This window comes from Orcinus orca, chromosome 19 (assembly GCF_937001465.1).
Source record: "Orcinus orca chromosome 19, mOrcOrc1.1, whole genome shotgun sequence".
Lineage (NCBI taxonomy): Eukaryota > Metazoa > Chordata > Mammalia > Artiodactyla > Delphinidae > Orcinus > Orcinus orca.
The window spans coordinates 26,718,672-26,739,761 of NC_064577.1; the positions used below are offsets into that span (position 1 = coordinate 26,718,672).

The 21,090-nt window shown below is 48.9% G+C and overlaps 1 protein-coding gene across 14 annotated transcripts in view; it reads right to left on the reverse strand.

Annotated features, from left to right (window-relative positions):
* SLC39A11 (solute carrier family 39 member 11) overlaps window positions 1-21,090 on the reverse strand; it is a 419,622-nt gene that overhangs the window by 219,264 nt on the left and 179,268 nt on the right. For 11 of the 14 annotated variants that reach the window (XM_049701912.1, XM_049701907.1, XM_049701905.1 and 8 more), the window contains one exon: window positions 15,641-15,782. In XM_049701912.1, coding sequence (XP_049557869.1) covers window positions 15,641-15,782 — 142 coding nt within the window. The remainder of the gene's footprint in view (window positions 1-15,640; window positions 15,783-21,090) is intronic. The other 3 variants (XM_049701908.1, XM_049701902.1, XM_049701903.1) reach the window with 1 other exon arrangement.

Sequence of the window (21,090 nt, forward strand, 5' to 3'; positions counted from 1 at the left end):
GGAGCCTAGAGAAGCTTCAGTGACATACACGGAGCCCAGAAAGCCCGGAAGTGGATCTTCCAGAAACGAAGAGAAGGTCAACAACTGACAACCCACAGGAGGAGAAGTTCAGAGCCCTCTGACCGTGAGGACTCCACCTGGGGTAGAAACCAAGCTTCAAAGGGTGACCGGGCAGCGCATCCGCTGGGGCTGCATCTGTGACGCCTGGCTTTACCCCACTGCCCCACTGGGAACGCACGATCCGGCTGAAATTCATTTTCATAGAGCTCTGTTGACAAGGACAAATCTGGTCACGATGAATTTCAAGGACCTCTTGAAATGCTGAGTGGCTATAGATTTTCACAGTATTCAACGATGCTTGCGAGACATGGACCACAAGCCAAATCTTGGATTATTTTCCGTTTTGCTAGACAGAGTGACAGGAATAAGTTTGGCCAGGCAATTTCCTAAAGGTCTTACTAAACAGGTTATAAACTTAACAATTCCTCTGCCCACCAAACACTGCCGGAACCTTTTAGACGTAAGTCGATGGGTATTCACCAGGGGAAAGTTCACCAGAGCCGGGGCAGACACCAAAGCCAGGATGATTGTCTGAAAACTCAAGTCAGACCATGTTCGAACCCAACATGGCTTGCTGGACCCCTTAGCACCAAAGCCAAGCGTTGCCACGACGTAGGAGGCCCCCACTTCATCTCCCACCTCCCAGCTCCTCCTGCTTGGGCCACACCTCCCTCTTGGTTTCTTTGAACATGTCAGATGCATCCCACCTGAAGGCATTAGCACCGGCCGTCCCTTCCTCCTGGAAAGCTCCTCTCGCTACATACGGGCACGGTTTGGTCTTTCACCTCCTTCAGGTCTTTATATAAACATCACCTCTCAGGTGACACCCCCAACCCTGCCACCTAAGTGCACACCACCTCCATCCCACACACACGCACCCACCCACTTCCTATCCCCTCGCCTGCTTTGTTTCTTTCCTCCTAGCCGCCGACACCGTCTAACACAGAATGTATTTCACTCACTTGGAACTTCTTGTCTCCTCCACCAGAATGTCGGCTCTCTATGTCGTTTTCACCATCGGGTTCATTTGTAGTACCCAACTTCTGCTTACTACTGTATCACCCGGTGCCTAGAACACATCCGGGAGGCACAGGAAGGATCTGCTCATTGCGGGAAATGGATGACAAGATGAGAACGCAAGCCCAGCACACTGCTCCCTCCCCCTGCCTGGACCAATGACTACGGAACTGTACTTCATGAGAACCTGCCCCAGTGCTGGACTCAGGGGCGGGATGTGGGCAGTTGGGTGCTGAAGGCTAGCGCTCTTCCTCGGCGGGGATGCCAAGTCAGATAAGAGGGAGGGTAAGGACAGGTGAATGAGACCCGCAGGGCAGCCACTTGTCACAGGAAGACTTACATTTCCTAAAAAATCGAAAAAAAAAAAGAAAGAAAACAGCTACAACTTGAACACGACTCAGTGAGCAAACTGGAGTGGAGAGGAGGCAAAGGAAAAACAAAAGCAGTCACAATAATAGTAAGGCGCAAGAGCCTTACCTTTTCCCAAGGGGGGAGGTCTAGGGAAGAGCCCTAGGGTGTTCTAAGACACCCTGGAATTATATGCAGAATTCTGTGGGAATACGCATACTCCTGGAAAAAGATCTATATACTTTCCATCAGCTTCTCAAAGTGGCCGTTGACCAAAATAAAAACTTCCAGAAACACTAACTTACACTTGAATGTTTTCTGTAACTCGTTTTAGTCCCACAAACACCCATGTATTAAGTGCTGACTACCATACTTCACCAAATCTTAAGACACAACAATTTTAAGACACACTTTTATTTTAGATGGCATGTCAATTCCACTATGCCATTGGCTGTAAGACAAATACTAATTTCAGAGATGCTGAAAATGCAAAGGAGGGTGAGTGCTGGAATCTACAAATTACTGCATGTCAAGCACCGCGCTAGTCCCTTTACATATTTTAGCTGAGTCCCAATGCAATAACATTACGATTCCTATCTCATAAGCGAGAATTCCAAGAACTCAAACCTAGGTTTGTCTGAGAAGCCTCCCACGGAAGTATCCCAACAGAGACGGCCCCCACTGCTGCAGATCTTAGCACCAGCAAGGAACCTCTCACCATCAAGTGCACTGGGAGACACAGAGAGCTCATTCTAGTCGCATATCAAATGACTGCAGAAGCACCCAGCTTGAATCAGAAGCCATGCTTCAAACAAACTTCCAAATGCCCAGAGGAGAGTTTCAGGTTTATTAGTCTAAAGAGCATCTGCTCCTCCCTCAACTTCATAGCCTTCTCTCACTTCAATAAGCAACTATTTAAGTGGAATTTAATGATCCAGAACACACAGTGCACTGTACTGAAAAGTGGGATTCAGAAATAAAAGATGCACGATTCCTTGTCAATCTTAAAATGCATCCCCACTATCAAAGCATTAACAAAAGAACGTCTCCAAAGGTTGGGGTGGGATAGTGCACGAGCACGTGTGTGTGCTATAGAGGGTGAGGAGAGAGAGGATGAGATGAAAACACCCACTACATTGGGTATCTTCACAAACAGGATTCAGCCTGAGATTTGAGAGCTGCTTGTTACAAGGCAAAGCTGACACATACAGCCTGTTACACTCAGATACATGAAGTCAACATGAAAACTCTCAGCAGCCTACACTCTAATGTAAGGACTGTACCTGGAGTCACATGGGAGCCCTCAGGCTTTTAACTCTTCCTCTTTCCCGGGAAGGAGCCTTAGAGCACAATTGGCTCTATATATCGATACATTCTCCTTCAAATTTTGGGTCAATGCCATCATCTTTGTGAGTCACCTAACAGTGAAACTTACTAATAATGAAAACAACAATGCAAACCATGACTTTTTTTTAAACCAGCCAGGCGGGAGATGACAAATTGTATCTCGAGCGTGTCCTCATCTCTCTTCTCAATTGCATTCTTCTGGTAGCCTCTCACTTAACCTCGATGGCTCCTGAGACCAGGAGGAGACCAGCTAAAGCCGCAGAGGCCAAAGAGTCATGAGAAAATGTCCTAGACCACAGTACAGGGAATGGGTTTGCCTTGGGAAGCCCCCTGTTGGAAAGCAGCAGGGAAAAATTATAATTCAATAATCATCTTGAGTGTTTTGGAGGAAGAAAGTTACTCTGAGAATGTTGTTGTTGTTAAAGATCATCAAACACACACACACACAAAAGACTGCCTTTTAAAAAAAATCTTGGCTTGTAAATCAACCCTCAGAAGCCTCCTAATACATACATACATACATACAGGACATACATACAAATAACATAACATACAGGACATACATACAAATAACATAACATACAGGACACACATACAAATAACATAACATACAGGACACACATACAAATAACATGACATACAGGACACACATACAAATAACATAACATACAGGACACACATACAAATAACATAACATACAGGACACACAAATAACATAACATACAGGACACACATACAAATAACATAACATACAGGACATACATACAAATAACATAACATACAGGACATACATACAAATAACACCATCCTCCCAAGTTGACCGCTTCTGGGGAGCCCAAGCTCATTTGTTCAGATGAGTTCTGTGGTGTTTGTTCACATGTCAGTTTTATTACTTTTTAATCTGCTGTTATTTTTTGACCCCAAAAGGGGATGCTGAGCACCTCGGCATGGAGCTCCGGGTCATGGTGGGTCCCAGTGGTTCTCTCTGCTGATCCAACTCCACAGGGACTCCCGGGGATCGGGCTGAAGTGAAGAGCAGACTGAAAGTTCAGGATGCCGCTCCACCACAAAGAACTGTCCCTCCACAAATGCCAATAACCCAACAGTCTGTGGTTTTCATCGGGTGTCCAGGTGGTCTCCTTCCCACAAAATGGTCTAGGCAGAGGTTCTGAGAATGATGGGTTGTGGAGGGTCATCGTGTGAGGGTCCAAACAGGAAAGAGGCAGGTAGCTACTCCAGAGCATCTAGACAGACATCACGGCAACCTTAGAAAACACACCTGCCCCCTGATTTGGAGCCAACATTTCTATTCAACTAACCAAGCTTCCTGGAGAGGAGACACCTGCAGCCCCCGATGGCCATACCTGCCGCCACTTCTGCTCACCTGGGAGACTCTGCCTGGAAGCCTGTGCCCAAGCTCCCACTCAGGACCTCCAAGGTCTCAGACCAGAACCCGCTGGCCCAGATTTTCAGGTCCCATGAGCCCTTCCCCTAAAGGCCAGAGGGGGCAGAGGGGCCCTCTCCCCAGTGTTCTTGGTTGGCTGATGAGCGAGGAATTGTGGAGCAGGAAAGGGGTCTCAGCCCACACTTTCACACTGCACAGGAAGCCCCTCTATAACCTCCCTGACCATTGGTCACCTAGCTTGTACTTGAATCCTTCCAGTGACGGGGAGCTCAGTCCAGTCATGATTCCATGAGCCCATGTTACTATCACATCTACCACATATCCTGACTCTATCCTCCCCCCGCTCTTCACCACACACACACACACATACACACACACACACACACACACACACTCTCCTTCTCCATTCACCCCATGATTCTCTATAATTTTTCACATCAATCTTCTCGTACATTTTTCCTTAACCACACTGGTGCTCCTTTAGGGATTTCCTTTTCCTCTGAGAAACCTCCTCTTCCAGCTTAAGGACAATCTGCTCTTTTCTAGTGTGGACACTCCATCCCTGATTTGTTGCCCTGAATGTAAACGCTGTCCATCTTTCTGAGCACCTCGAGAGCACTGGAGACACAGGGTGTTGAATGACCAGAGAAAACCACATCCAAACCCAAAAGCTCTCTGTACTTTTCAAGGTGGGCAGCAAAATCTCTACAGTCTGGGCCAAAAAAAAAAAAAATCCCATATTCAGGCACCCTGAATGCTCTGGCCAATTTTACTGCTGTCCAGACAGAATAATAACTAATATTCACTGAGGACATACAAAGCAGTAAGCACTATTCTAAGCATTTTACTTGTATTAACTTAGCCTGTCTTCACTGTAACTCTGTCAAGTAATTACTATTATCCCCATTTTAGATACAGAAACTGAAGGAAAAGGCAGGGTAAGAAGGATGCCCAAGGTCTAGCAGCTGCTAAGAGGTGGAGTCAGAATTCAAACCCAGTCTCACAGTTATCCAGTATTCTCTGACCCACTCCAACTCTGTACCGTCTCTGCAGCATGCCACCTTTCAGGAACTTGACGGCTTTTCAAATATCAATGCCTTTCGTCTACCATAAACGTATAGATGACATCGTACTTAATGGTGAAAGACTGAATGCTTTCTCCCTAAGACCAGGAATAAGGCAAGAATGTCTGCTCTCACCGGTCTTATCTGACATCTTAGTCAGTGCAATTAGGCAAGAAAAAGAAATACAAGGCATACAGACTGGAAGGAAGAAACAGAACTGTTAGTACTCACAGACATGACATAGAAAATCCCAAGGAATCTACAAAACAACTCTTAGAACTAATAAATGAGTTTAGCCAGGTTGCAGGATACAAGGCTAGCGTGTATAAATCAGTTGTATTTCTGTATACTAGAAATGAATAATTAGAAATCAAATTTAAAACACCATACCATTTGTAATAGCACCATAAAAGGAAATAATTAGGTATGAATCGAACCAAATATATGTTAAGACATATATGCTGAGAATCACAAAACACTGATAGAAGAAATTAAAGACAACTTAAATAAATGGAGAGCTACACCATGTTTATGAAATGGAAGACAAGATTATTAAGATGTTAGTTTTCCCCAAATTAATTTATAGATTCAATGCAATCCCAACCAAAGGCCAAAAGCCCACCAGGATTTTTTGTAGATATTAACAAGCTGATTCAAAGGAACTAGAATAACCAAAACAATTTTGAAAAAGAATAAAGTGGGGGGGCTTCCCTGGTGGCGCAGTGGTTGGGAGTCCGCCTGCCGATGCAGGGGACACGGGTTCGTGCACCAGTCCAGGAAGATCCCACATGCCGCGGAGCGGCTGGGCCCGTGAGCCATGGCCACTGAGCCTGCGCGTCTGGAGCCTGTGCTCCGCAACGGGAGAGGCCACAATAGTGAGAGGCCCACATACCGCACACACACAAAAAAAAGAATAAAGTGGGAGAACACACAATATCTGATGGCAAGACTTAGACTAAAGCTACCATAATTAAGAGAAAGTGAGATTGGTGAAAGAATAGACATATAGACCAAAGAAGGAGAATGGAGAGTCGAAAAGCAGACCCACACAAATATGGTCAATTAATTGTTTACAAAAGCACAGAGGCAATTCGATGGAGAAAGGTCAGTCTTTCCAATACATGGTGTTGCAACCACTGGACATCCCCATTAAAAAAAGCCTGAACTCCAAACTCGACCTCACTTCTTACCCAAAAATAACTCAAAATAGAGGGCTCTCGGTAGGAGCACCAAGGACATATTCAAGACCCACTTGAGGCATGGTCAGAGGTTTACACATGTTAGGTTGAACCATATAAAATGCCCAGATTCGTTTCCCGAGAACGCTTGAATCTCCTTGAAGGCATATGTCTCCTAACTGTTTCTATGTGTATGACAGGTGCTTCCCTAACAGAAAGAACACGACGATCAATGTTTACGGAGACTGACCTCAGCAAATCTTTCCAAGACCTGCCGGGGATCGGGGCAGCAATACCGCTGGCTGAGCCTGCTTTCCTAGGGAAGACAGCAGAGATCTCTGGCTCACGTATCTGAGAGCTGCGAGAGACATCGCATGCTTTCTCTGCCCTCCTCAAGGAATGCCTCTGCCTCCGCTCCGCTCCCCTCTCCCCCAAGGCCAATGACTAGTTTGGGGTTATCAGGAGTCGGGAACCCTGAGAGTCAGCCCTGTTTTGGGTCCTGTTTCACTGGCACATCCCTCAACATCTCCAAAATATTGCGACCCTCAACATCAACAGCTGATTTAGCATTCAGACACTTCGAGCTGTTTTCTTTCTCTGGTGCCAGGAGGGGAAATGCACCAGAGAGAAGAAAGCAGAACAAAATACCAGAACACACACCGCCCGAAGAGGAGGTGGGAGGCCGAGCAGGAGGTACGCGCTGACAAAGACAGCCCAGGTTGAATGGAGCTTATCACGGATGCCTTTTCTTTTCTTTTCTTTTTTTTTTTTTTGCGGTACTCAGGCATCTCACTGTTGTGGCCTCTCCCGTTGCAGAGCACAGGCTCCAGACGCACAGGCTCAGCGGTCATGGCTCACGGGCCCAGCCACCCCGCAGCATGTGGGATCTTCCCGGACCGGGGCACGAACCCGTGTCCCCTGCATCGGCAGGCGGACTCTCAACCACTGCGCCACCAGGGAAGCCCGGATGCCTTTTCTTGAAGGCAGGGTTGCACTGACCTCATCCCAGATGCCGGAGCTGTCACTGTTGATGACACAGGTTCAAAGCCCAACTCCTCATCTACCCCATCAGCACATTCCTGCTCTACGGCTGCCTATCTCAGTAAGTGGCATCCATTTCCTCCCAGTTTCATGGGCTCAAAACCAGCTCCCTCCTTGGGCTCTTTCCATAAAAGCCAGAAGGGGGGGAAAATAAACAATCGAGATGGGAGTGAATAAACAGAAAGGACCCCTGAAGATCTGAAACACCTGAAACCAAAGCGCCGCCCTGTGCTTCTCCAGCTTCAGGAGCTCCCGCAAAAACTAACACCTGGGAAACAAAACGAAATGATCTGAAAAGAGCCCGGGTTGCCCGGCTGTGGCAGCAGGCACCCCGAAATCTCTGGGTCATGAAAGCTTGGCAGGAATATCCTGACGGGGCTGGCGCTGCCCAAGACACTTGTCTGCTCTGCTTCCCCAAAGCACATAGAAAACACATTTCCCTGTTTAATAGACTTGTGAGCTCAAATGAATGTGTCAGAATGCTAATAAATAGGATAGAACCTGCTAGCCCAGCAAATGTTAAATTTTGCATAAGGAGACAGTATCCCTAACTCCTTGGTAGACGCTTAATGAATATTTCAGACAAAGAGCCCTGGCAGCTGCTCTGAAGGCTCCCGATGAATTCAAGTGGGTTTCTATTATTGCCAGGATTAGCCTCCCCTGGTTTCCTCCCATTTGCTCCCTTCTCCCTTCCTTGTGCATGACAAAAGCCCCTCCGGACTAACCAAGCTCCCTGAAGCTCGGCCACGGAGGGGGTCAGAGCGTGGGGCTGATCAATGGACCAGGTTGAAAAGGGTTCCCCCCAAATTCATGTCCACCTAAGCCTCAGAATGTGACCTTCCTTGGAAATAGAGTCTTTGCAGATGGGATTAGTTAAAAAGTGGCCACACTGGATTAGGGTAGGCCCTAAATCCAACAACTGGTGTCTTTGTAAGAGAAAAAAGAGGGCGATTCAGATGCTGACACACAGAAACACGCACAGGGACGAAGGCCACACGACAGCTGCAGCTGGGACTGGCGTGATGTGGTTACAAGCCAAGGAACGTCCGGAGCCACCAGAAGTTACTAGGATCAAGGAGCTTATCGGAGTGTGGCCCTGCGGACGCTTTGACTTCCGACTTCTAGCCTCTGGAGCTGTGAGAGCAAACGTTTCTGTGAAGACACACAGTTTGTGGTACGTTGTTATGGGAGCCCTGGGAACTCAACACAGTCAGGAGAGCACACCTACACATTCCAATGTATATGAATAACTCCCTAGAAGTAACCTGAGCTGATCATTTCAGGTGACAGTGGCGGTGGACAGCATTGCCCCACCCTTTTGATTTCATTAGCAGAGACCGCAAACCTGCCAGGAGTCTTGTAAGATCAGGCCTCGAATCATTTGACTTTCTCTCTACCTGCTGTCTCAGAGAAACTCTCCAACTTCATCCAACTCTTTTCCACACTTACTCAGCATTCCCAGCACATCCAGGTACGAGACAAACAGATAAAAGAGACAGAAATACAGTGAGAGAATTTAAAAGATGGAAGGAAGGGAGGGAGGAAGGAAGACAGGGAACCAAGTAAGGGCTTGTGCCACCTGGTGTTCCTTCAGGTGGGTTACCATCCACGGGAAGACAACGTTTCAAAAAAATTGCTAAGCACTGATAATGGGCTGAGTCGTGTCCACCTGAAATCCATGCACTGAAGCCCTAAGCCCCAGTGCTGAGAATTTACCTGTATTTGGACATAGGGTTTTTAAAGAGGTAATTACATTAAAATGAGGTCATTCGGGTAGACCCTAATCCAGCAGGACTGGTAAGAGGAGGAGATTAGGACACAGACAGAGGGAAGACTGAGGGAGAAGGCGGCCGTCTACAAGCCAAGGAGAGAGGCCTCGGGAGAAACCAACCCTGCCCACACCTCGATCTCAGACCTCAAGCCTCCGGAACTGTGAGAAAATCGATTTCTGCCGCAGAAGCCACTCATCCTGCGGTGCTTTGTCAGGGTAGCCCAAGCAAACGTATACAAGTACCAGACTGCCTCGAGGCCTGGGCCCCATGAAAATGCACTCCAAGTTAACTGCCTAGCTCCGAAGATCGGGACAGGAAAAAAAAAAAAAAGCAAATAAACAGGAAAAGTGCTGTTGGAGTGGTATATTTGAGGCAGGCAGAATGTAACATTCATCAGAAGCAGAGAATCTATAAAATGTATCCACCTAATAATGTTCCCCTGATCCAAAACACTCAGGCCACCCACAGACAGCCCTGTTCCGGAGGGTATTTCTGTACTACTTGCTTATTTTATTTAACTTCCATGATGCTAGAGATGCTGGTAATTATTATTGTTGAACACTTTGCTCTTTATCCTCTGGCAAAATATTTTGGGGTTTGTTTTTTGTTTTGGAATTAAGACGTGGCATATTTTAATAGCCTAATAGCCTCAGTGCTATTGCCATGTGCTGACAGGTTGGGTTCATGCCCTTTTGAATGAAGAAGCCCAGGTTACAGGCCCTCACCCGGAAAGGACAGAGCAAAGCCAGGACCTGCCTATCTTTCAGGTCCCAGGCAACTCCTCTCAAGGAGGCCAGGAGAAGACTTGAAAATGTCCCCTGACCAACCAGTTATAGGGAAAAAAAAAAAAAAAGAGTCTAATTGCTAAAACCACATGCCAAGACATTAAATTACATGAATAACTGTGATGTCATTCTTTCATCTGTAGAGAGCTTACTGATAAAAATTCAAAATTACGAATAACCCCTCAGAGACTTCCCTAAACACATTATTTTGGAGACCTAGTCATAAAAAAAAAAAAAAAAAAAATCAAAATTTCTCCTAAGAGCTACATCTGGCTCCTGATCAAATTTAAGTGTACTAAATTTGAGTGGAAATATCGGTGACAGAAGACAAGGAAGACTTGGAAAATTAGAAGATACGGGAGAAGAAAAAGGTGATTGTCAGAGGAAGCTTGAAGCTGTTTAAAAAAAGTCCTCTTTGCTTCCCTGGGATTCAGCTATTTTAAAGGATTTCAGTGCCAAGGAAATCGAGGAGCTGGGAGTTGAATACACGTGGCTGGTCTTACAGAGCAAACAGGCAGCTGGCCTCCGAGAAGGGATCTCACCCCACAGCGACGGCTTCTCGGCCCCAGGCCCACACGTGTGCTGGAAAATATAATCCTCCAAAGGCCAACCAGTGTCAAAACCCTTCAGCTAAAGAAACTGTCCCCGGTTAAGACGTCACACATGAGCGGGAGTAAAACACTGTCGATAACTGATGCCTCCACGTTCAACAGCTGATCAAGTCTCTTCCCAGAGGCACCGAAGGGAGGATACTTAAAGGCGAAAATAGGGGAGAGGAATGATTCCAAGTGCATGATTGAAAGACGACAGTATGATACCTGGAGGAGAGATGGGGGCGCCTTGGAGAGGGGGAAGGGCATCAGAGCACATCTAAGCGCCTTCCTGACTCTCAGTGGACAAGCCCTGTAGATGCTCGTCTGGGGGTCGGGCACTTGGGAACCTTGAGCTGGAAAAGGCAAATTCTGTCTCCCAAGATCAGCTCTAGTTGTACGGGAAGATGCCACCCAGCAAGTCCGGAGCACAACCAATGAGGAATTCCTAAGATACAACAAATACACGTGACTGGAGTCGGCAATTTCTCCAAATTTATAAGCCCCTTGACGCTAGGTCTGCGTCGGTTTTGTTGTGCAAAACATGGTTTCTCATCTGCCAGGCTGTCCAGGTAGAATTATCATTGCCAGGTGAATTCTCCTAACATAAAAGAATAAGGCGTCAAGGAAAACTGTGTTTCTAACCAGAGTTTCTTACGGCTTACTCTTGCCTGGCTTAAATCCCCATTCACTTCTCCACCCAACAAGCTTTGGAAAGGTTTATAGATAATAAACAGAAGCCACTTCACAGCTAATTTCCCAAATTAAATCCACCTCTTTCTCTCCTGGAGAACAATGCCTGCTTCTGTTCCTTCCACAGGTACACAAAATTACAGACAATCCTCCACCTGCCATGATAATGGATCCATGAAAAAAAACCCTTGAAAAGTTTCAGCTTCCTCTCTCAGAACAAACAACGTATGGAAATGGGGCAGTTAACAATTACCCTTCTTTTAAAAAAAAATGGTTCTGGGGCTTCCCTGGTGGCGCAGTGGTTGAGAGTCCGCCTGCCGATGCAGGGGACGCGGGTTTGTGCCCTGGTCCGGGAAGATCCCACATGCCGCGGAGCGGCTGGGCCCGTGAGCCATGGCCGCTGAGCCTGCGCGTCCGGAGCCTGTGCTCTGCAACGAGAGAGGCCACAACAGTGAGAGGCCCGCGTACCGCAAAAAAAAAAATGGTTCTGACAAACCCAGGGGCAGGACAGGAATAAAGACGCAAACGTACAGAATGCACTTGAGGACACGGGGAGGGGGAAGGGTAAGCTGAGACGAAGTGAGAGTGGCATGGACGTACATACACTACCGAATGTAAAATAGATAGCTAGTGGGAAGCAGCCACGTCGCAGAGGGAGATCAGCTCGGTGCTTTGTGACCACCTAGAGGGGTGGGATAGGGAGCGTGGGAGGAAGACACAAGAGGGAGGAGATATCGGGATATATGTATGCATATAGCTGATTCACTTTGTTGTACGGCAGAAACTAACACAACATTGTAAAGCAATTATCCTCCAATAAAGATGTTAAATTAAAAAAAAAATTACCCTTCTTTAGCCTAAAGAGAGTACTAGTGAGAAAAGAAAAAAAAAAAGTCCACTGGAGGCTAAATGTGGGGGGCTGAGGCAAAAAAGCCAAGTTCTAGATAAACACTGGGGTCGTGGAGCCATCCGAAGTGTGATGGACATTGTAGATCTTTGCCTTCCAAAAACACGTATCTTTTTGCATTAGATTCCAAGAGGTTCATAAACCCTTTGGCGCCCACTCATGGACCCCAGATGTACAGAACCCCTGGCCTCGTTTCTAGAATTTACTCGACAATAGAATTGCCCATAGAGATGTATGCATGAAAGTGCTCTGTGCCACTTTCTTTATAAGAGCAAAAGAGTGTAAACACCCTAAAGGGCCATCAAGAGGGGACTAATTAGGGAAGATCATGGCCAAGAATAAGAATCCATGAATGCCCAGGAAACAAAAACCAAAATGTGTTATTAAGTGAGAAACACAAGGCACAGAATAACTGGCCAAGTATGATGGTATAAACATAATATTTCTGAAAGGAAACACAAGAACCTAGAAACAGTGTTTGTGTCTGAGATGGGAACCTAGACCGTAAGGGATCTGAAGGGATCTGAAGGTGGAAGAAAATTTACTTGTATTTGTAATCCATGTTATTACTTTCTTAAGTAATTAATTAAAAGAAAGCTAGCTGGAGAGAGAGATAAATAGTTGAGGGGGGTGGGAGAGAGAGAGAGACAGAGAGAGAGACTGACTTAGCTAGACTGGTCTAGCTAAGTCCCAAAATATCCCCGGCCCTGAGAACAGTTGATATTGTAAAACATTTGGCACAAAGACATACATAGGAAAGCACTCATAAATGCATAAATGCTTCTCCCAGCTCGGGCTGCTGGCGATGCTCAGAGCAGCCGGACCTCCTCTCCCACAGCGTGGTTTTTCTGGCTCTTCCTCTTGTTGAACCAATTATGGGACATTATAACAGCAGCGCCAACGTTACTTCTTAAAGGCTGATGTTACTAAACACCCATTAAACCCATCTCCGGGCTCCATTTACAGCTAGCTCAAGGGCAAATCCAGATGGTACAAATAACAGGTATTCAGACTTGATCTGCACAAGGCCAGTCATCAAATAGCCATTACCAGTTGTACAGTCTTCAACTGCCTGACAGCCACAGGTGTGCCCAGGTGGGAGGAACAGCAACCTTTCCAGAGGTGGCTTGGTTCCCTCAGTCTCTGCAAACCATCTCTGTGCTCCCCCAAAGGCTGCATTTGCCTCTGTATCTGAACAGTTAGCAACAACAACTGAGGGTTGCTTGGTAACCTGGTAACAGGCGATGCCTAGGTGTTTCTGAGCAGAGGACGGGATTGCATCGTCTCCCACGCAGTCTCCGCCCTCGGCTCCACACTGGGGTGGCCAAGAAGATCCAGCAATCCTGGGAGACTTTCCAGGAAAATCAACTGCCACTGGCCCTATATTCCCATGGCCCCAGCGGAAAAGGTTCATCTCAAAGGGTTCGTCCTTTTTACCTTTTTTTTTTTTAATCGATTGACAGGCACTGAACCTTCCCGCCTGTGGCCTTGAAGATTGAAAAAAATGGGACAGAATAAAATCTAGCCAATTTCTTCATCATAGAGAAGGCTCAGAATTAGGAACGTAAATATGGCATTAGAGTGATTTGGGTATTTCTGTCTTATTAAAAAAATATACTGGTCTGTAGTTTTCTTGTGATGCCTTGATATCCATTTGGTATCAGGGTATTACTGGCCTCAGAATAAATTAAAAGGTGGTCCTATTCTTTTTTTTTTTTTTCCTTGCGGTACGCGGGCCTCTCACCGCTGTGGCCTCTCCCATTGCGGAGCATAGGCTCCGGACGCGCAGGCTCAGCAGCCATGGCTCACGGGCCCAGCCGCCCCGCGGCATGTGGGATCTTCCTGGACTGGGGCACGAACCCGTGTCCCCTGCATCGGCAGGTGGACTCTCAACCACTGCGCCACCAGGGAAGCCCTCCTATTCTATTTTTATAGCAAAAAAAAAAAAAAAGAATCAGGACCATAATGTCTTCATAGTGGATCACAGGAGCTCCACGACAGGATAGCTGGGGAGAATGGAGAGAAAGCCTCCTGTCCCTGTGTTCCCATGACTCGGCATGGAAAATGACAATCTCTACTGGAGGATGGTGCCCCACGCTGGTCACTGGACAGCTCTTGACTCTCCAATAAGAGAACAGCAGACAGCACCGAGTGGTCCTGATTTGAGTATGAATGACAAGACTGACTGCACACAGCGGGCAGGTTTTCGTGCTAACCCTCTAGTACTTGAGCTCACGTTAGATGGATTTTCGTTTCCCGATTACATCCCACATCCAAAGCGGTAGGCGGCAGTGAGCCGCAACCCAAGTGGAGAAGGTATTCGAGTTCTCCATGAATAATTCATGCAGGACATAAGCTGAACGCAGAGAACTGAGAACTGGCCGGGGCATCGCTGTAACTTTTGTACGTTTACTGTACCGCGGTCTAGAGATCACCTCTGCCGACACAGGGTGGAAACAGCAAATTAACGTCCCAGCCCGGAAACATGAAAGGACTTTCTCCCTTAAATCACTAATGTGAAGACAGCAACTGGTCACCAGTCTTTCTCTCTGACGCACCTAAGGGAGAACTCCAAGCGAGGCAGGAGACAGCCACTCTCAACATCCTTTGCCTGGTTTTAGTTCCCGAGTCTGAGGTTTACAGAAGTGGGGAGGGGGAGGGACAAACGTTTCACAGTGTTGGGGGGGGGGAGGGGGTGGCGCTTGCCCGCTAAACGTGGGACTTGAATAAATGCAAAGGAAAAAACAGGCATCCACCTCTCCTGGTGCAAACTGGTGCTTAAATTAGCCAACTGCCCTGGGTGAGCCATGACCGGGCAAGGAGCGGGGAGTCCTACACGGAGACTGGAAACCAGCATAATCCTCTGAACTCCTTCTCAGGGGGCACTGGCCCAGTCTGCACTCCCCCCAACAGAGATCCGGAATTCCTACCCTATTCCTCTTGAGGGACGCACTCCCTCTAACTTAAGACAAAAGGCATGACTTTGCCATCAGTGTTTTCAGGTCTTCTGGCTCCAAACTCAATCAGTGAGAGCAACAGTCAGTTTCCCCAGATGGACCAAAAAGATGAAAGCCACGTAAATGGAAAGGAACATCCAGGGTCCGTCAGGGAGGCGGAGACAGAGGGACAGGTGCCCATCCACTCCAACCCAAACCAGCCCAGTCCCATCAGAGTGGCCCTTGCCCACTTGTCCAAGTTGGAAGAGCAAATCAAAAGGCCCTGTTACCTCCTGTGCACTAGGCAGGTGGTTTGCAGAACCAATGGGGAAGGAAAGCACGGGGCCAGACCCTGGCTCAGCGCCGTGCGACAGTGGGGTGGGTACTTTGCAAGGACAGGACAGAGCACCTGGCATTTCCCTGCCATCCCTCCTCCTGCCACCAGGCCTGAGTCTCCCCTGTCTCACTCGGCCCAGGGTCTGCAGCAGGGAGCTTGCCTGAAAGAAGCCCAGCTCTACCTATCCGGATGGAAAGTTCACTCTCGGGGAAGAACGGCCTGGGACCCTCAGCATCAGACTTCTTCATCAACGCAGGGTCGTGATTCAGTGCCAGGGCCATCTGGGGGTCTTCTGCTGCACCCTGAAACGAGAAGCAGGGGCATCACTGTAACACCTGTCTGCCTTCATTCCCCCGGCCCCTCCAGCTCCCGGCAGCCAAGGTGCTTTGCCCTTCTCTACCGAGAGCCCCGGGCCAGCCTAGTTCCTGGGCCAGACCCAGATGTCAGGCTGGGCTGAGTCAAGAGCAAGGCGACAAGCTTTCTGGCTGCAGAACTTTGAGGATGACAACAGCGGGACCTGAGGCCTCGGTGCTGATCCTAGAAATGGGAAAAACACACACTGGGAAGGATCAGGTCGAACATCAAAGCCCCCTCCCTCCATGATTCATCACCACTGGGCAGATGGCAGAAGGGACTCAGTTCCCCAACTGTCAAAAGAAGCCTGGAGGGCAGGTCCGCTCAATGGCAGCCTCGCAGCAGGAACCAAGGTCACCACCTCTCCAGAGATCAAAAGGGGAGGAGAGTCAAACAAAAGCACCTCAAAGGAGGGCAAGTGACAGTCGTGGAGGACACAGCACAGCTGGAGGCAAGCCCAGACAGCCTTAGATCACCACGTCACCCTTCTGCTTTGTACATAACCAGTCATTTTGACTGTTTTTGCATTAACTACGCAAAGTTTGATTTTGACCCCCATGTTTATTTAACAAATATTTATTGACTGCCAACGGTGTGGATACTTGGTGAACTAACGAAGTTCTAGCTCTTATGGAGCTTATGTTCCAGTGGAACACAGGAGGAGCAAACAAGTGAACCTACAGCGGGGCTGTGAGCTTCTCCTCCAAAGACATGGGCAGGAACCCTCTGACCCTAAGGGACGGTGAACAGGATCACCTCGATGGGGAAAGAAACAGCAGATGTTTTTTGAAAACCAGGCAAAAATAGTTCTAAACAGAAGTTTCCATTTAAAATGTGTGTCCCAGGACTTCCCTGGTGGCGCAGTGCACAAGACTCCGCACTCCCAATGCAGGGGGCCCGGGTTCGATCCCTGGTCAAGAAACTAGATCCCACATCCATGCTGCAACTAAGAGTTCACACGCCACGACTAAGGAGTCCACGAGCCTCAACTAAGGAGCCCGCCTGCCACAACTAAGACCCAGTGCAAATTAATTAATTAATTAATAATAAATAAACGTTGTGTCCCTAATAGGGGAGAGAAGAAGGCTTATTAATCCAATCACTGAAATCCATCTATTCATAAGCAAATACTAAAACTGTTTTCTTGGGTAAGTTTCATGAAGGAATCTCACAAAAGTTATGCCTGGCTGTGTCTTACACACACACACACACTCCTTTTCATATTCTTTTCCATTATGGCTTATCACAGGATATGGAATATAGTTCCCTTATAATGCACTTTAATAAGGGTACCGACACCTCCTTTAACTTTGTTTTAAATGGGAAAAAAAGCCTGGTGGTGTGGTTTGAGCTGCCCTCGTTAAAGTTCTTAGGACCCTCTGTAGAATCCTAGGGGCTGTGGGATTTCACCTGCTCTGTCACTGAGAGAGGCACCAAGAGAGGCAGACCGTCCCACTGTATGAGTCAAGGTTGACGCTGCAGATGGACGACTCTTGGGGACAGAAGGGACTTGGGGAAGGCCAGCGTCTCCCCCCACCCCACCCCCACTGAGTGACAGCTGGTGTCTGTGCCATGTGCCTCGGGCCACACAGTCGCAGCTCTTTGTTTGTTTATAAGCTTTAATTATTTCTAATCCTACATCTCACGCTGACATCTGAGGAATCACTGCAGCCGTGAAAGACGTGTTTCACTAGGAGAGTGCGTGCGTCGGCGGGTGTTTCTTCCTTTGTCTTGCTTCTTTTTAGAATGTGATTGATGCTGAGCTGGGGGAAGGATATGGCAAGAGAACCACTTCATTACAGCAGAGATCGGCCACCTTAATACGCTCAGGGCTGCTGCTTTGACGGGGGCCGATCAGGCAGGTGCAGCTGGGAGAGACCCTGGTTTTAATCGAGGACAGCAGTTTTCAACTGGGGTGTCTCTGTCTGCAGGGGACATCTGGCAATGGGCGTTTTTGTATGTGGGCGTGGGGGAGAAGAAGGGTGTGGACACCTAGTGGGTAGAGGCCAGCGATGCTGCTAAAAGCCCCATGTCATGCAGGACGGCTCCCACCACAAAGGATGATGCGGCCAAATGCCGACAGTGTTGAAGTTGAGAAACCCTCTGCTTCAGAAAGATTTAGGACGATGAGGACCTCCCTGTATTGCTGGTCATGCTGAGAATGCACAGACCCTCTTTTTATTGTCAAGATAAGAATTTTCCCGCTTCCTCCAGGAAGCCTGCCTTTCATGTGTTTGGCAAACTTATATTAAGCATCAGCTGTGCACCAGAACCATTTTAGGTCCTGATGGTACAAAACAGCCAAGTCCCCTCTCCTCACGGATCTTCCAGAGACACACAATAAACTAACAATAAATTATAAAGTCGAGGGCCAGGTCGGGATAATGTTGAGAAGAAAAACAAACTCATCGCCATAGTTACATAGGACAATTGTCATGTGTACCAGGTTCAAGCCCCATGCCAGGCATTCTTCTAGCATCCCCTAGCATCTCATTATGAAACTCAAAGCTGGAGGGCTCCTCCAGATACGGTGCTGAGGGAGGTCTCTCTGAGAAGGTGGTGTTTGAGTAGTGACCTGAACGGAAGGGAACAAGCCACACTGATTTCCGAAGATGGGGTTTCAGGCACGGAGCAGGAGAGCAAACACCCCACACCACGACCCCCCTGCTGGCCATATCCTTTGACCATTTCATCAACCTACATTCCGCTGGTTGTACTGCTTTATTTCAGTGCTGGGGCCGGGGTGTACTAATACAATCCCACCCCAGCTTCACTTAGAGGCTGCCTTGTAAAAAGCTGGACAGAACCCCAGCAGATCCCACTTGTACCCACCCCCGTCCTGGGCACTCGGTCCCACGTGTGGCCTTGGGAAGGGTGGTGCAGCTGTGCAGCGTGGGAGTGGCAGGGAACACCCACAGGGTGATGCCGGGGGGCAGCTTCTACGCCCCGGTGCTCCCTGAGCATCCCTGAGCCCAGGCACCGGCCAGCCTCCCGGGGCTCCTTTCAGACTCCCTTCAGGATCCCCTCCCTCCACTCTCAACTGCTGACGAAGAAAACAGAGAAATACGTCCCTTGGAATTTCAAGGAACAGCCCTGCAAGGGACACCAGCGGTGCCTTGGTGGCTTTGTCATAATGTCCATGATGTCGGGGGAGAGTCAGGAAGCACCTGCAGGGCCAAGGTGGCTCTCATCCCGCAGGCCTGACACCACCCCTCACTCCCTGGAGCCCTGTCTGCTCACGCAGCAAGGACACTGCAGGTGGACGGGATGCTGCATTGTTTGTTTGTTTTTTTACCAGAGCCTTAAATAAACGCAGCGTGGCCTGTGCAGGGGCCACCAAGTCCCCTGGGGGGGGGGGGGGAATTCCTTCTCCACATCTTCTTGCTTTGCTGAGCACGCCCCTCTTTACTTGATATCAACACTGTCTTTCACTTCTGAGGCTTTTCTTTAATCTCTGCAAAGCTTTTCCATCCGGGCTACCTCACTCAATCCTTGCAGCCCCGTTAAGGACGGCAAGGTGAGGGCGTGATCGCTTCCAGGGCAAACATCTGACTAATGCAAGCTGTTCTCGACTTTGCACCGCGTCCCTGAGAACCCGCTAGGCTGCCCATCGGCCGGGCAATGAGTCACTCTCCTTCCCCTGACTGTTTCATCAGAGTCCCCGGGACTCTGGGCGGCTCAGGGTTGCTGTGTCGTCTTGTAGCTCCCAAATGTCAAGGCACTGAAACACAGGCTGCTTCCCAAGCTACAAATCTCCCTCTCCTTTTGCATCACCTGCCACCCCCACCCCCACCCCCCACCGAGTGCTTCCCCTGCCCTCCTCCCCCGTCCCCACCCAATCCTCCAAATCCAGCTCGGTACAGAGAGCAGGGAGGGGGCTGCTGGGAGGCGCCGGGCGACGTCCATCCAGGGCCAAGGAACTTGAGATCATTGTTCTCTGGTGACTATTATTATTATTATTATTAATGGTTGGGGCAAATCCCTGGCTCAGAATAAACAGAGCAACTTCCACCTACTCTGAAAAGACAGCGCCAAGAGACGCGAGCTGGAAAAGCCTAGCACTTTCCAGAAGGAAAAGAGGGAGAGTGGAGAGACAGGGAAAGAAGGAAGAAACAAAATGAGATGGGAAGGGAGGAAAGCAGCCCTGCAATATGCTCGACGTGAAAGCAAAAGAACTTCGAAACCTAATATGTACGTCTCCCCCAAGGAATAAAACCCAGATGCTGCTCATCAGTGTTTGCTGCCCCAGGAAGACAACTGCTGGTTGCTGATGTTTCTACAGCCCCAAAGAAACGAGTCACAAAAGGACTGAAAACCTGGAGCGCAACCCAACAGGATGCAGGAGTCTCCAAATGAAATCGACGATGGCAACGACAGCCCCCCACGCAAAGCACAAATGGAAACTCGCCACGAGGTCCCGCAGGCCCTGCGGCCCCCAGAACTCAGGGCAACCAGCTGGATGCGTTCGCCCGCATCCCAAGAGCATCCTCCCCTACGTTCACCTGTCTCTGGTTCTTCTCTCACTGGGACATACCATTGCTGTTACCAGCCATCAGGGGAAGCAGAGCACATCAACCTCCGATACTCGCCCACGTGCTCGTGGCAAGCTTGACCTCCGCCGGACCCACACAGGCACACCCTCTATCATGCCGATTCAGGCCACGGGGGGTCCTCCGGGATGTCTCTGCGCCTCCCTGGCCCTGTGGAGAGCGGTCTCTTTAACTGAGCTTTGTCAGGGGGCCACAGGTCCCTGATGAAGAGCAAAGGGAAGGTTCGCAGGATTCACTGGTGGCCCCTGCCAGCCACACACAGCCAGAGCAAGGCGGGTGCTCCACCCCAGTGGGGAAGCCGCAGCGCGCCCCTGCCCCGGGGAACCAGGCGCACTGATGCTGGGGGGGGCGCTGGCAGCCCCGAGCAGACTTTGTCTTCTCCCCCCACTGCCCCACCAGCTGCTGCCTCTGCCTTTCCCACTTAACCCAGACACACAGGGTGACGGGAACCAGTGGATGCTGTTTTCATTACTAAGAAATTGCAATAATAATGACACTCATACCACGACCTGAAATTATTTCACATAATGGAAAAAAAATTAAATGACGCCCCTGATCACCAGCCGGAATATGGATAATGCTTACATAATAGATGACCTTCTCTCCCGGGGAGGCCGGTAGCGCCCTGCTGCCCGGGGCCGGGCGGGCACGGGGCGGTGAGCGGCCGGCCTCACAGCAAACAGGGACACAGAGTGACAGAGGGGAC